The following is a 13,948-nucleotide window of genomic DNA, read 5'->3' as shown; positions in this document are numbered from 1 at the left end:
GGAAGCTATTTCTACTACTTATAGTCAAAATAACAACCTGGATAGAGGAAAAGAAATACAGTATTCCAAAGATTGTGCTTAGTGGTTATAAAAAATATGAGATACATACTCAAATTCCTGGCTCCCAGTGCTGATATGGAAAACCATCTTCCTCTTTTCACTATACTCAAATGCAGTCAGGAATCCTGGTTCCTACAGAAAGAGAAAAGAAAAAGTTCAAAAAGGGTATAAGATGATGGTTTTAATTTCAAATCCCACCAAAAGCTATATACTTGATTACCAGGGTCATCATTTTTTTTTTTTTTAAAGATTTATTTTTTTTTTATTGATTAATTGATTGATTGATTGATTGCTATGTTGGGTCTTCGTTTCTGTGCTAGGGCTTTCTCTAGTTGTGGCAAGTGGGGGCCACTCTTCATCACGGTGCGCGGGCCTCTCACCATCGCGGCCCCTCTTGTTGCGGAGCGCAGGCTCCAGACACGCAGGCTCAGTAATTGTGGCTCACGGGCCCAGCCGCTCTGCGGCATGTGGGATCTTCCCAGACCAGGGCTCGAACCCGTGTCCCCTGCATTAGCAGGCAGACTCTCAACCACTGCGCCACCAGGGAAGCCCCAGGGTCATCATTTGATATAAGCTACAGTTCATTTGTCTTTGAAGGCAGCACAAGATCATGGTTAAGAACATAGGCTCTTATCTTAAAATAGATAACCTTGTTAATAGATAACAAGGACCTACTGTATAACACAGGGAACTCTGCTCAATATTCTGTAATAACCTAAATGGGAAAAGAATTTGAAAAAGAATAGAAAAAAATAGATTAATTAAATTAAATTAAAAAAAAAAAGACTGCAATGATGGCATTTCTTAGGACACCTTTGGATTAATCATGAAAACAACAACTCTCTGAGTAGCTTCCGGCAGCGTTTAGTACATATATAAACTATATGAGTTACTGTAAATATATGTTGACAGAATTATTCTTGCTTGCTTCCAGGTGACCTCTAAAAATGGTTCGCTATTCACTTGACCCAGAAAACCCCACAAAATCATGCAAATCAAGAGGTTCAAATCTTCGTGTTCACTTTAAGAACACTCGTGAAACTGCCCAGGCCATTAAGGGTACGCCTATCCGAAAGGCCACCAAGTACTTGAAGGGTGTCACTTTAAAGAAGCAATGTGTAGGGGTGGGATAGGGAGGGTGCGAGGGAGGGAGATGCAAGAGGGAAGAGATATGGGAACATATGTATATGTATAACTGATTCACTTTGTTATAAAGCAGAAACTAACACACCATTGTAAAGCAATTATACTCCAATAAAGATGTTGAAAAAAAAAAAAAAAAAAAAGAAGCAATGTGTGCCATTCCGACTTTACAATGGTGGAGCTGGTAGGTGTGCCCAGGCAAAACGGTGGGGCTAGACTCAGGGTTGGTGGCCCAAAAAGAGTGCTGAATTTTTACTGCACATGCTCAAAAATGCAGAGAGTAACGCTGAACTTAAGGGCTTAGATGTAGATTCTCTGGTCATTGAGCACATCCAGGTGAACAAAGCCCCCAAGATGTGGCGCAGGACTTACAGAGCTTATGGTCGGATCAACCCATACATGAGCTCTCCCTGCCATATTGAGATGATCCTTATTGAAAAAGAACAGATTGTTCCTAAACCAGAAGAGGAGGTTACACAGAAGAAAAAGATATTCCAGAAGAAACTGAAGAAACAAAGACTATGGTCTGGGGATAAATGCTGCAAAAAAAATAAATGCAAATAAAAGTAAAAAAGAAAAAAAAAAAAAGAGTTAAAATAAAATTTAAAAATTAAAAAAAAAAAAGAGTTATGGGGAAGGGATGGTGGTAATGGCTGCAACAACAACGTGAACGTATTTAATACCACTGAACTGTATATCTAAAAATGACTAAGATAGTAAATTTTATGTTGTGTATTTTACCACAATAAAAAAAAAGAAAAAATTAAAAAAAAAAAAAAGAACACAGGCTCTTGAGCCACCCTACCAAGGTTCAAAATATGTCTCTAATACTTATTAGCTGTGTGATGTCAGGTAAACTACTTAATCTTGCTGTACTTTGGCTTCCTCTTTTGGGTCAAATGGGGATAATAGTGTCTCTTTCATAGGTGAGTTGTAAGGATTAAATGAGATATATTTATGGCATAAAGTAGAATTGTACTTTACTAAGTGATTCAGTTGATTTCATTCAATAGCATCATTTCCCCCAGCTCTAGAAGTTGGAAGGAGCACAGGAATTTCAGTTTTCAATATTCATGATACAATATTTTTCATGTTAGATATACTACATATTGGTTGAATTAATGAGCTACAGCTGATGCAGTGTTATAACTAGTGAAAATAGGTCCTGATGTGGTCTAATGTATTCCCCTCTTTGTTGTTTTATACTATGACAGTGGTTCTCAAACTTCAGAGAACTTGAAGTGGGGGAAAAGCCCATGCCCAATCCTAATTCAATGAGCCTGGGCCTCTGTGTTCTTTACAAGCCACTCCAGATGATTCTGATACATACCACTGTACTGTGAAGTTAACTGTCTCTCTCTGTCTCTGTCTGTCTCTCCCTCTATGTCTCAATCACTTTCTCTTTCTTTCAGAATAAACAGCTTTAGTTAAGAAAGGATAAGACTCTTGGTGCATTAGTAGGTACATGAGAAGGAGAGAGGTTCTTTTCTTTGGTAATAGAATTATTTTCCAAAGAAAAGAAGACTAATGCCTAGGAGCTATAAAGTAGCAGTTTCCCAAACCCTGGGTACTGCTCTAGGGCTTCATTAGATACCCTGGCAGTTATGGAACTGACTTGCAGGTATACTGCCCAAGAGTACTCAGAAGGTAAAGCAACTGAGCTGTGTTCAGAGCAGTTCACTTGGGTCCTCTCCAAGCTCAGGACCACATTGCATCACTCTCATGCCTCGACTGCCTCTGGGGAAGGAAACCGGATGGCTGTCAGTGAAGAGACTTTCTAGGACTTGGTGGGAATGAGAGCCTCACATACACATGTAGAAATGGAGAAGCCTGCTCTTCTGCAAAGAGGGAGACTTTGCCTTTCTGTATATTCATATTTCCAGAGCTGGTGCTTCCAGTGGCCCCAGCTCTACACAAAAGCTTGGGTCAAAGGCATGTGTTTTTGCTTGGAGCCTCTCAGCTGCATAGGTCTCTTGCGTTCTATGGGCCCAGCTACAAGGTATAGGTTTCACTTAGCTTTAAGCTCAGGTGCCTCAGTGAGCACATTCTTGGTCATATCTATCTTAACTGCACACATGTAGACCCAGCCACTGCTGTCGTTTTCAAATGCAATGCTCTCTTATCAAATGCCTATAGCAGGAGAGAGCAACTTCTTTGTTGCTGAGCACTTCACAACAGCCATAGATACAATGTTTGAGGAGATAAGACAAAAATAAGAAGGAGGAAGATAAAAAATATGAAAAGGAGGGAATTCCCTGGCAGTCCAGTGGCTAGGACTTGGTACTCTCACTGCCCGGGGGCCGAGGTTCAATCCCTGGTCCTGGAACTAGGATCCTGCAAGTCACGTGGTATGGCCAAAAAAAAAAAAGAAAAGGAGAAGGAAAGGCAGAGACACAGAAAGGGAAAAAAGTAATATAAGGGGAGACAAAAAGAAAAGTTTTGGTAAAAAATAATTACCTTCATAGTTTTCCAGGTCTCTTAACCCTGTCTCATTCTTTCAGAAATTAATTGCTTTGAAACCGACATGATGAAAAGTTAACATGGGGCGTATAATATCTTGTGATCTACAGGAATTCAGAGTTCTCACAATAGTTTCTACTGTACATAATGAGAAAGGCTACAGAGACTCACAGGGCCCTTCTAAGCTAAAATAACAAAGAATGGATTTTGCTTACAATAAGCTTGTTGGCTGCCTCTTTAATCTTGTCCACTTTTGCTTCTGAGAGCCCTTTGACATTGCATAGCGCTCTTCTTGTTGTCATTTGTATCCCTTTGATGGTACAGATGCCTACTGACTTCAGTTTCTTAATGTCAGCCACATTCTGTAAGTAAAAGAATGGGTGCAGCAGATTGAGAAAATGCCAGCCTGAAAGGCTCCCATACTATGTCATGTGCTTTTGTGTCCATCTACTTCCATCATGATGCCAATTTTATACAAGCAGCCAGGTGGAACCCACCCACCATGTAGCCAAATGTTCTGGAAATATCTGAGTATAACATACCCAGCATGATGCCAAATGTTCTGGCTGTGCCCTGATTTCCCAAGAATGTTAGTGAGACCATGGCAATGTAACAAGGAATTCAAAAGAAAAGTCTGTTGGTAGGAAAGCTAACAAATTTATCACACGTTCACCCCCTCAGTTCAGCTCCTTCCTTCTACAGAACTTCATTACCAAAATGTTCTTTAAAATTTTTTTAAAGATTTTTTTCTTTACCCTTGGAGAATGCAAATAACTACATAACCAAAAGACCAGGATTTTCTCTTGCTCCAATTTTCTAAATTCAACTGAAAAAGATTAAATGTGAGGGCTTCAAAGGGTAATGTCAGAGAAGTTTTACTGCCAACTGATTGCTATTGAAATTCATCTAGCTAGTTACTTAAAGTGTTGATTTCTGTCAACGTCATTTAATCACATGACACAGAAGGTGAATTTTCTGTTGATGAAAACAGTAGGTAGCTCTGAATGCCTCCAGCTGGACCAGTGGTTCTCAACTGGGGGCAATTTTGCCCCCTGGGGACACTTGACAATATCTGGAGAAATTTTTGGTTGTCACAACTAGAGAGTTGCTACTGGCATATAGTGAGTGGTTAGGAGTCAGGGGTGCTGCTAAACACCCTAAAATGCACAGGACAGTCTCCCACAACAAAGAATTACCCAGTCCCAAATGCCAATAGAGTCAAGCCCGAGAAACTCTAAAATGGACAATTTCACACAGCATGGAAAAAATACTTACAATTCCATGTTTTTGTAACAGGTCAATGTCTTGAAACAAAGATTCCTAAAGGACATGGAACAGAAAAAAAGGAGTGTTGATTCTTCATATCCAACTGTTTCCATATTTTAAAGAGTTAATTCAGTATTATGAGTCACTCCAAAATGCCTCAAATTCCACTTCTCTAGACAGACTGAGGTAGGATCAATAATGCTTTTTCAAACACATTGTTACATACTTAAAAGAAGTGCCAACACTGAAAGCGCTGCGAAGCCCAACAGGCACTCGTGATCTTAGTTCCCCGACCAGGGATCGAACCCGAGTCCCCTGTAGTGGACGCATGGAGTCCTAACCACTGGACCACCAGAGAAGTCCCATGGCCTCTCCAAATTTTTAAGACCTTAATCCAAAAGAGTGGAACAGCACAATCTATTTTTAAATATGTTTTCTCAGTCTTCTTCCCCACCAGACCGTGCACTCCTTCCTCTGCTATTCAGTACCAGTAAGTATAGGTTCCAGTATGGCCATACCAGTTGTTAAATTATTAAAATAGTTTCATGCCAGCTGCTAAGTAGCTAATCTTAGCACCCCTTGCCAAACAAGTTGTTACATATTTGTAATATTGCCTCTCTCCAGAACTATGTTTTATTTCTAATCTCAGTTTCTAAAAATAGTAGTTAACAGAGAAGGAACTTCATTTTTGTAGAATGACTGAGTGTCTACATATCTTTCAACATTCTAGCCATACTTCTTCATCTTGGAATCCTGGTTCTTCCAGCACAACTTGATCCTCCTTCATATTGAAAGGTGAACAGCAGAAAAATAATCAATTCTGGAAAAATAAGAAATATTAAGAAGTAGTCATAGATCATATAGTACAAAATCCTTTGCCCATAGACCTTCTTGATTTCATTTCAGATATCAAGGACCAGAAGGACAATGAGAAAAATATTTAGTTTGGAACAACTGGGCTGGCCTATCTTCTTTCTCCAAGCCCGTGGCATTCTTTCTTTTGTTGGTGTGTGTATGTGGGGATGGGGACTTAGTTTCTTTTCTCTTTCCTCAAATCTGGCCACTTTGTATCATCTTTCAATTTCCTATAGCACAATTAATCATGACTAATAATATCTTTTTTTGTTGCCTTGGAATGTTATTTAGAAGTAGAATATTAGAATTCCATATTGTTATTCAACTTTTATGTTGCTTAACAACACTCTAAGAACTTTGGCCTTAAGTCAATCTTCCTTGTACTCTCCCTGGCACCTAGAACTTAGTCTATCCTCAAAAAAAAAGATATTTTTTTTTTCTCATATTTGAGGGATGACTTCCTGCTTGGGAATTATGAATGGGCTCTCTTGTAACATATATATTTTTGTTTAATAAAACAGATGTATTTTGTTTTATAGTATTTACTAGTTTCATGATGTATTTTTTTTTAAGATTTAAAATTATGGCAGATACCCAATATTTAAACATGATAAAATATTAGGGCCAATAAGCAGATAAAGAGTCTTTGATTTAACACTATAGCAGTTGTTTTAAGATCTCAGGAATCTACAAGGTATGACTGTGTTCATTAGAAAAAGTGGTCCAAGTAATCGGTTTTCTTGGTCTATTCCATCTCTTTGCTTAACACCAAATTCGGGTTGGGGCCCGGCCCAGAAGGGGAACAAACTGCTAAGGTAGAGGTATGGTCGGTACCATCTAGTACCTCTGAACAGCAAAGTATTCGAGGCAAACGAGGAGACAGTGGAGATGGAATCTTCTGGAGTACGGTCCCTCATTCAGATAGCTAATCATATGTATGATAACCCCAAATCCCACAGTGACTGTCCTCTCTTTTCTCCCTGATAAACAAAGAGATTGTTCTCCATCTATCTCAAATAGCAACTGACGGGGTGAACAGCTGAATCCAAGGTAGGGCTCCCGGACACCTCGGCTTAAGGCACCAGAAGCTGTCCCTCACCGTGGGGAGCGCGGTCCAGATCACCCTCACCGCCTCCACCCCGCCTCCAGCCGTTTTCCTGACACCTGACTCCCTCATAAGAAGGCCGAGGAGGCCTCTTCAAGACAGGTCCGACTTGGTTTAAAATAAGTATGCTGGAAATCCCTCGAGAGCACTGAGATTCCCTCCGGGGGCTGGGTTGGGGGCGGGACGCACGAAGCCACCAGCCCAGGGCCCGGCAACGACAACCGAGCATGACCAAAGAAAGGAAACCCTGAGTTTCCCCTCAGATTCTTCACCCGCCTTCCCCTTTTGCCACAAACTCCACTCGTACCCACAGTCTCCCGGAGGTTTTCAAGGTATCTGAATCCCTTCCGCCCCCCGCCCGGGCCTTCCAGTCCTCAGGGATTCTGCCTCAGAACCAGAACGCGGAGACTGGCGTCCCGTCGCTGACAAGAGAGGTTTGGCGCCAAACGACTAGTTCGGGCTCGCGGCTGGCGTGGGCGGGACCCGGACGGAGGGGCGGGCCCACCGTGGGCGGAGCGAAGAGCGGGGGGCGGAACCCGGGGCGGGGCAGAGGACGAGGGGGCGGGGTGGCGGGAGGGCCGGAGTGTGCTGAGGAGCAGGGCGTTGGTCGAGGGGGGGAGGCTGGGGCCTCTCTAGAGCGGAGAGAAATGCTGAGGTCAGGGAAAGGACTGAGGTGGGGGCACTGAGGAGACGCATCGAATTAGCGGGTACTGAGGTGGGCGCTGAGGTGAAGACAGGCTGCTGTGAGGAAGAAGGCCTTTAGGTGGGGCGTGTTCTGATATAAAGAGAGGCCGCTGGAAAGGGGTCAGGAGGTGGAAGACCATGAGGCGGGGGAAGGGTGCTGGGCGGAGGTGGCTGACGTGGTGACAGGTGACATGCAGAATGCTTATCTTAATCAGGATCCTCGGGTTAGGAGGTCGAATATGGGGGTCTTTCCCCATGCTCAAGGCTTTTCTTTTCACTCCAAGTTTTTCATATCTGACTTCACAGTCTGTACCTAATACCTCAGTCCGTGTTCCTACTTTCTCTCCTTTCTCTGTGACTCTCTTACCATTTGCCACTCTAGTCTGTGAGTGAGGCACCCAAGGCCCATTCACGATGGAGAGTAATTTTTCTTCGTCTTAACTTGAAATTTTAAATAGACAACAGAAGCCAAACATATTTTGATCCAGCTTTTAAATAGAAATTTTAGGCCAGCCTTCATGCCAGCAGAGCCATCTCTGGCGGCGTCATCCTCCTCCCCTTAAATGGAGACTGACTATTGAGGAGAGTCATGAAACATTTGAAAGAGCATCTGTTGAGGTGGAGGCTGCGATGTATCTTGGATGAATATCTGTGCAAACAGTTCAAGACCTAGTACAGGGCGACCCTTTTTCTTCAGTGTCTGAATCTTTTTTTACTGGAATAAATAGCAAAAAATTCCCACAATAGCAGCTGGCAGTTTGTAGGACATTCCCCTTCCCCCCAGGTGGATTGTTTAAAGAGCCAACAAATAACTGCCATAGTTCTTCAAAATCTGTTATTTTCCAGAAACATAGCCTGTCCATGTTAAATGGAAATTAATGCCCATTTTTGACATGAACTGGATAGTGATGAGAGGCTCTCACTTTGGGCCTCACCTAAAACAATTATAGTAACTTCTGAGCAACTTGTTAGATGGAGACATCAACTGTACAGAGGAGCTGCAAAGAGCACAGCAAGATGATTTAGGGAAATATAACATATGTAGTTTGGTGTAGTGACAGCTGGGAGAGAGAAATGTTCATAATATTTGAAGGTTGTGTGCAGTACACTTAAAGAAACTGAAGCGAGCTTGGTAATGACAAATTCGTGAAGTAAGTATAAAAATTTCATTTGGATAGGATATTGATGGTTATATGCAACTTTAAAATTTTTTTTTAAAAAAATCCAAAACCCTGGGGTAGTTCAAAAGTACACTTGAAGATCTTTCCACTCAAATCAGAACCAAAAACAAAAAAACAAAAAAACACTAGTCTTTAATACCTTACAAAAATTCTGAATATGATGAAGGTGGCATTTCAGATCAGTGGGGAAATGAATTCAGTGAATGGTGTTGGAACAAACTAGGTAGTCATCTGGAAGAAAAATAAAATTGTAACCATACTTCACACCTTATACCAAAATAAATTCCAGATGGATCAAGAAATTAAATCTGAACAATAAAATAATAAAAGTACTAGAAGAAAACATGAGAAAATTTTTTACTCTCTCAGAGTAAGAAAAGTCTTTTTAAGTATGACACAAAACTCAGAAGCCGTAAAAGACTTATAAGGATGACTGTATTAGAGAAAAATCCTGCCTGGCAAAATGCTACTTTCCTATCCTAGATACAGAGCATGGCAAACCAAAGCTTTTGTGTCAATTAGTAACCAATTAGTAATTGTGTCAATTAGCTTTCCCAATTTCTCAAATCCTTCAGCGAGTCCACAAGGTCTCTACAAAATTTTTAAAATGTGTGTCATTTTATGATATTCTAAGAAATAAAAAACAGGCAGTGGAATTACAGGTGACCTGAATTTTAAACCATTACACTTTACTGCCCCTCTGTGGACAACCACCTTATAATCAAATAGAGGCATATAACTCCACCGTGTACAGTTGGGTAGCTTCAAACTGGTGCCTATGGATGTATATTCTTGGTTTCAAGAGCTCAAATTTGAGAAATGCTTTAGTACAGAACTAAAGAATGAAGGGTCATTACAAAAAGAGAATTTCATTGGGTATACCTCGCCTTAAGCACATTTATTTTTTAAAATGTTTATTGACCTTACTATTTGTCAGACACTGTACTAGGCGTTTGTTGCCAGGGATTCAACAACAAACAAGATACAAACCCTACTGTGGGCTATAGATAAGTTTATAGGCAATTGCAGTAGCGTATATACATATACATACATACATACATATCAGTCATTTGAGGCTTTTCTCATTTATTTAGATTTATTTCCAAATTTGAAAAACTTCCAACTTTGGCACACAGCTACCCAGAGAGGCATGCTCACGACCATTTATTTAACCAACATTTATTAAACACTGTTGGACCCAGCTCTCTGCTGGATATGGAGATAAAGACAGGTCTCTACTCTCAAGGAGGGATGAGTCTACTAGGGAAGATAGATACAGAAACAGATAATAACACACATGGTGAGATAAGAGGGATTATACACACAGCAGACCTCTCCCTGGGGGATCCTCACAGAGGTGGTGACCCTTAATTTGGGGCTGAAAGGATAAGTGAGGATTTGCCAGCTGGGCAGGGTGGGAAAGGCAGAAGGAACACAGAGGCTTATTTAGGGAGCTGCAAGTGGTTCTGCTGGAGTGAAAGGTACTAGGGAGAAAGGAACTCTCAGGAACTCTCAGATGCCAAAGGTAACGTTTGTTGATAGCTAACACATCACTTAACTTCTTTCCACAGATGAACACATCTACTTCACACAAAGATACCATGAGGTAGGAACTATTATTATCTCTGTTTACAGATGATGCAACTGGGGCACCACAAGGTTAAGTAACTTGCCTAAGGTTCACAGTCTGGCTCCAGTGTTCAGGCTCTCAGCCTATTAATATGCTAAACCAGTATATGACAGATCTTGTATGTTCACATGTGATTTTATTTTCCATTTATAGAAGTATGATATAAGTACACATAGGCATGGCAACTATGCCAGACTTATAGTACAGTTCAGCCATTTACAAGCTATGTGGTCTGGGGGAAAATTTATTTAAACCTCTTTGTGCTTCAGTTTCCTCATGTGAAAACCAAGGATAGTATTGGTACTGAGTTGTTGTGAGAATTAATGGGTTAAGATACTTGAAGTATTTGGGCTGCCGTGTGCAAAATGGATTAGAGGGGGCAAGAGAGAGGGCAAGGAGAATACCTAGGAGAACACTGTAAAAGTCCAAGACAGGGCCAATGGTAGCTTCAACCAAGAAAGGCCTCAGTTTGAAAATAGAGAAAATTGTACTTCATTTACAGGGCTATAAGAGAAGACAAAATAATCTGTAAAAATATGCTTAAAAGTACCTAGTCCCCGGTAATGCCTTTAATGTTTTTAAGTAAAATGGTATAATATCCCCATCACCCAACTTCAACAATTTTCAACACATGGCCAGTCTTGTTTCACTTATACCTCCATCCACTTCCTCCCTTTCATATTATTTTGAAGCAAATTCTACATGTCATATAATTTCTTCTGTAAATGTTTCAGTATGTATCTCTAAATGATAAGGACTCTTTTTAAAAACATAACCGTAACACCATTACCACACCCCCAAAATAATAATTTTTAATATCAAATATCCAGGCAGCATTCAAAAAACCAATTGTCTCATAAATGCCATATATTTTTTAAAGCTTGGATCAACTGGGATCCAAAAAATGTCTGCATGTTGCAATTTATTGATGCTTTTTAGGTCTCTCTTAATCTACAGATTTCCCTCTCTTTTTCCCTTGCAACTTATTTGTTTAAAAAAAAAATGGAGTGATTTGCTCTGGAGTTTTCCATAGCCTAGATTTTGCTGATTGCATCCCCTTGGTGTTAACATGCTTCTCTGTCCTCTGTATTTCCTATTATGATAGTTGCAGCTAGAGTCTAGATCAGACCCAGATTTGATTATTTGGTAAAGACTATTTCATAGGTGGTATTGTGGTCTACTATCAAGAGGCATTTAACGGCTTTTTATCTTTTGGGGATGTAAGCAGCAACCTAGATGCATTAATTCATTAGGGTTTGCAAAATGGTGATATTTTAATTAGGTGGAATATTTCTAAAAGAGAAACTTCCCCTCATGTTTGCTTACTTGCTAATACAGTTCATATGGGAATGGCATGATAAACGCTGATTTGTTTTCTTTATTTGCTAGTTTTCAAAATAATGAATTGGTTCCCTAGTATCCTTCAATGGTGACCAGTTAATTTTTTTAAAGTAATGATATGAACGTATGGGTGAAAACATGTTTGACATGCTTCAATCTATGGCTATTATTATTATTATGCTTAAATTGTCCCATCTTAAGCCAATGGGATTCTCTCTAATTTGGCTACTGAGTCTTTCTGACAGGACTCTCATCTTTGGTAGCCTCCTTGCTGTCTAGTATGACAAGATGTTCCATGTTCATTTCATGATTTTCCTGCCCTAGATCTGGAACCAGACACTCTTCAAGGATCCCTGTATCCCTTTTAGTGCAAACTGTATTTCAAAACCACAGTCCAGGTCATTGCTACTTGGTCAGTCTTCATTTCTAGGGCATTTCAATGGACAGAGTTAGTAGGTTTCTTTTGTTGTTTGTCTGTCTGTTGTTGTTTTAAAGCTTTAAGGAGGTATAAATGACATACAAGAAACTGAACATATTTAAATATTTAAAGCCTGTATATGGTGTGTGAACCTGTGAACCCTTCACCACAATGAAGATAGTGAACATAACCACCATGCCCAAAAGTTTTCTTGGGCCTCTTTTTATTCCCTTCCATCCTCTCCTCCCCTCCCCTCTTTAGCAACTAATTGTTTGTTTTTAAAGATAAAATATATCCTCAATTCATAATCAATTCAAAATCAGGACTATAGCATTTTAACTTCATTTCTTCTAGTTTAACATCTGAATTTCCTTACTACCATGCTGAGAATACTGGTTCTCAGCCACAGTAGGAATGACAGAATTGGGGTATTACACAATTACTCATTTGCTTTATCCCACATTACAGTTAATGCTTCTTAAATGTTAGTTCCCTTTGACACTCTGCCCTCTCTCCACCCCCCACTTATAAAGGGCAAAGAATTCTTCACCATGATTTTCCCTTGTAATACTTACAAAGAGCAGAGACAGATCTTTTCATCTTGAACTTCCTGAGAGGCCTATGGTTATGAGTCCTCAGTAATTTCTGGAAGGGGTCTGAGCAGGGATGGTCTTGGACCCAAGCTGTACAAAGGAGTATCCTGAAAGACATGTCCTGGTTTACATGCTCAACATGTCCTAGTTTCAGGAGAAGAGTATACCTTTTAACAGCAATGGTAACAACAATGGCAACAACAACAATAGCTGGTAGCAATTACCAAGTGAAATATGCTAAGCCAGGAACTTTGCATAAATTATCTCATTTAACTATCACAACAGCACTACCTTCCTAGGCAGGCATTCCCTTTCTGCATTCAAGAAAACAAGTTCAGAAAAGTCAAGTCACAAAAGCTACTAGGCCTAAGGTCATATATCTACTATGAAGCAGAGCAGGGATTCAAAGCCCTGAATTTTCTGGGGCCAAAGCTTGAGCTCTTCCCTTTTACCCTTCTTTCATCCCTTTACCTGGGTAATGTTCTCCAAGAGGGTCCCCTAGAATTACACTCAGGTTCAAGTGAAGATGTTTATCTGTGGGGGACATCATAGGTCCCAAGAATATACTTAATTGCTTCCTGGTTCAGGCAAACGGCGATTTGCTTGATTTTTTCCCTCTTGGCTGGGTTGGGCAGACTGTTCTAACACAGACCACATTACTCCCTTGTGCCCAAAGGCCCAAATGATAAAGGCCAAGCCCCTCAGCCAAACTGCAGGTCCTTCTACACACTGGCCCCTGTACCTCTAAGCCTCAGTGAAGTCTCTCTGGACTTGGTTTTTCTTGGATTCCACACAAACCTCTAGCACAGCATTAATGCATTTATTGGTTTACACATCCTCCCCCTCTTCCAGACTGTGTGCTCCTTAAGGTCAGGGACTATGTCTTTTTTCATCTCTGTATCAACAGGACCTGGTATGTGCAAGCATGGTATAGGATAGATACCTAGTGAATGCCTCCTCAACCTCTCCAAGCCCCAGTGTCCTCCTAGGAGAAATGGAGGTAACAACACCCACCTTGGGGAGAGAAGAGGGCAGGAGGGTTAATCTGAGATAATGTTTGAAAAGGATTTAGAGCACTTAGCACATAGTAAGTACTCAATAAATGATGTCTCCTATGATTACTGTTATATAATACATATAATACATACTAATATATACTCTATAGTGTTGTTATTAATAAACAAGTGAATGAAAGAATTAGTAAGCAAATGC

General features: G+C 40.5%; 1 protein-coding gene and 1 non-coding gene across 2 annotated transcripts in view; one reads left to right on the top strand and one right to left on the bottom strand.

Annotated features, from left to right (window-relative positions):
* Positions 1 to 7,354, bottom strand: part of DMC1 (DNA meiotic recombinase 1) — a 39,024-nt gene extending 31,670 nt beyond the window's left edge. Inside the window, exons 1-5 of the mRNA XM_007189059.2 lie at positions 7,197 to 7,354; positions 5,666 to 5,749; positions 4,939 to 4,983; positions 3,879 to 4,025; positions 110 to 192 (exon numbers count right to left, since the gene is read on the bottom strand). Of these exons, the coding sequence (XP_007189121.1) occupies positions 110 to 192; positions 3,879 to 4,025; positions 4,939 to 4,983; positions 5,666 to 5,716 (326 nt within the window). The 5' untranslated portion in view covers positions 5,717 to 5,749; positions 7,197 to 7,354. The remainder of the gene's footprint in view (positions 1 to 109; positions 193 to 3,878; positions 4,026 to 4,938; positions 4,984 to 5,665; positions 5,750 to 7,196) is intronic.
* On the top strand, positions 847 to 912 carry LOC114238727 (small nucleolar RNA SNORD58). The gene has a single exon (XR_003624021.1). It is a non-coding gene; the product is annotated as a small nucleolar RNA SNORD58 (small nucleolar RNA).
* Positions 7,355 to 13,948: the final 6,594 nt, after the last annotated feature.

This window comes from Balaenoptera acutorostrata, chromosome 11 (assembly GCF_949987535.1).
Source record: "Balaenoptera acutorostrata chromosome 11, mBalAcu1.1, whole genome shotgun sequence".
NCBI classification, from domain to species: domain Eukaryota; kingdom Metazoa; phylum Chordata; class Mammalia; order Artiodactyla; family Balaenopteridae; genus Balaenoptera; species Balaenoptera acutorostrata.
Note: the sequence above shows the minus strand (reverse complement) of the source record. Positions and strands in the feature narration are given on the sequence as shown.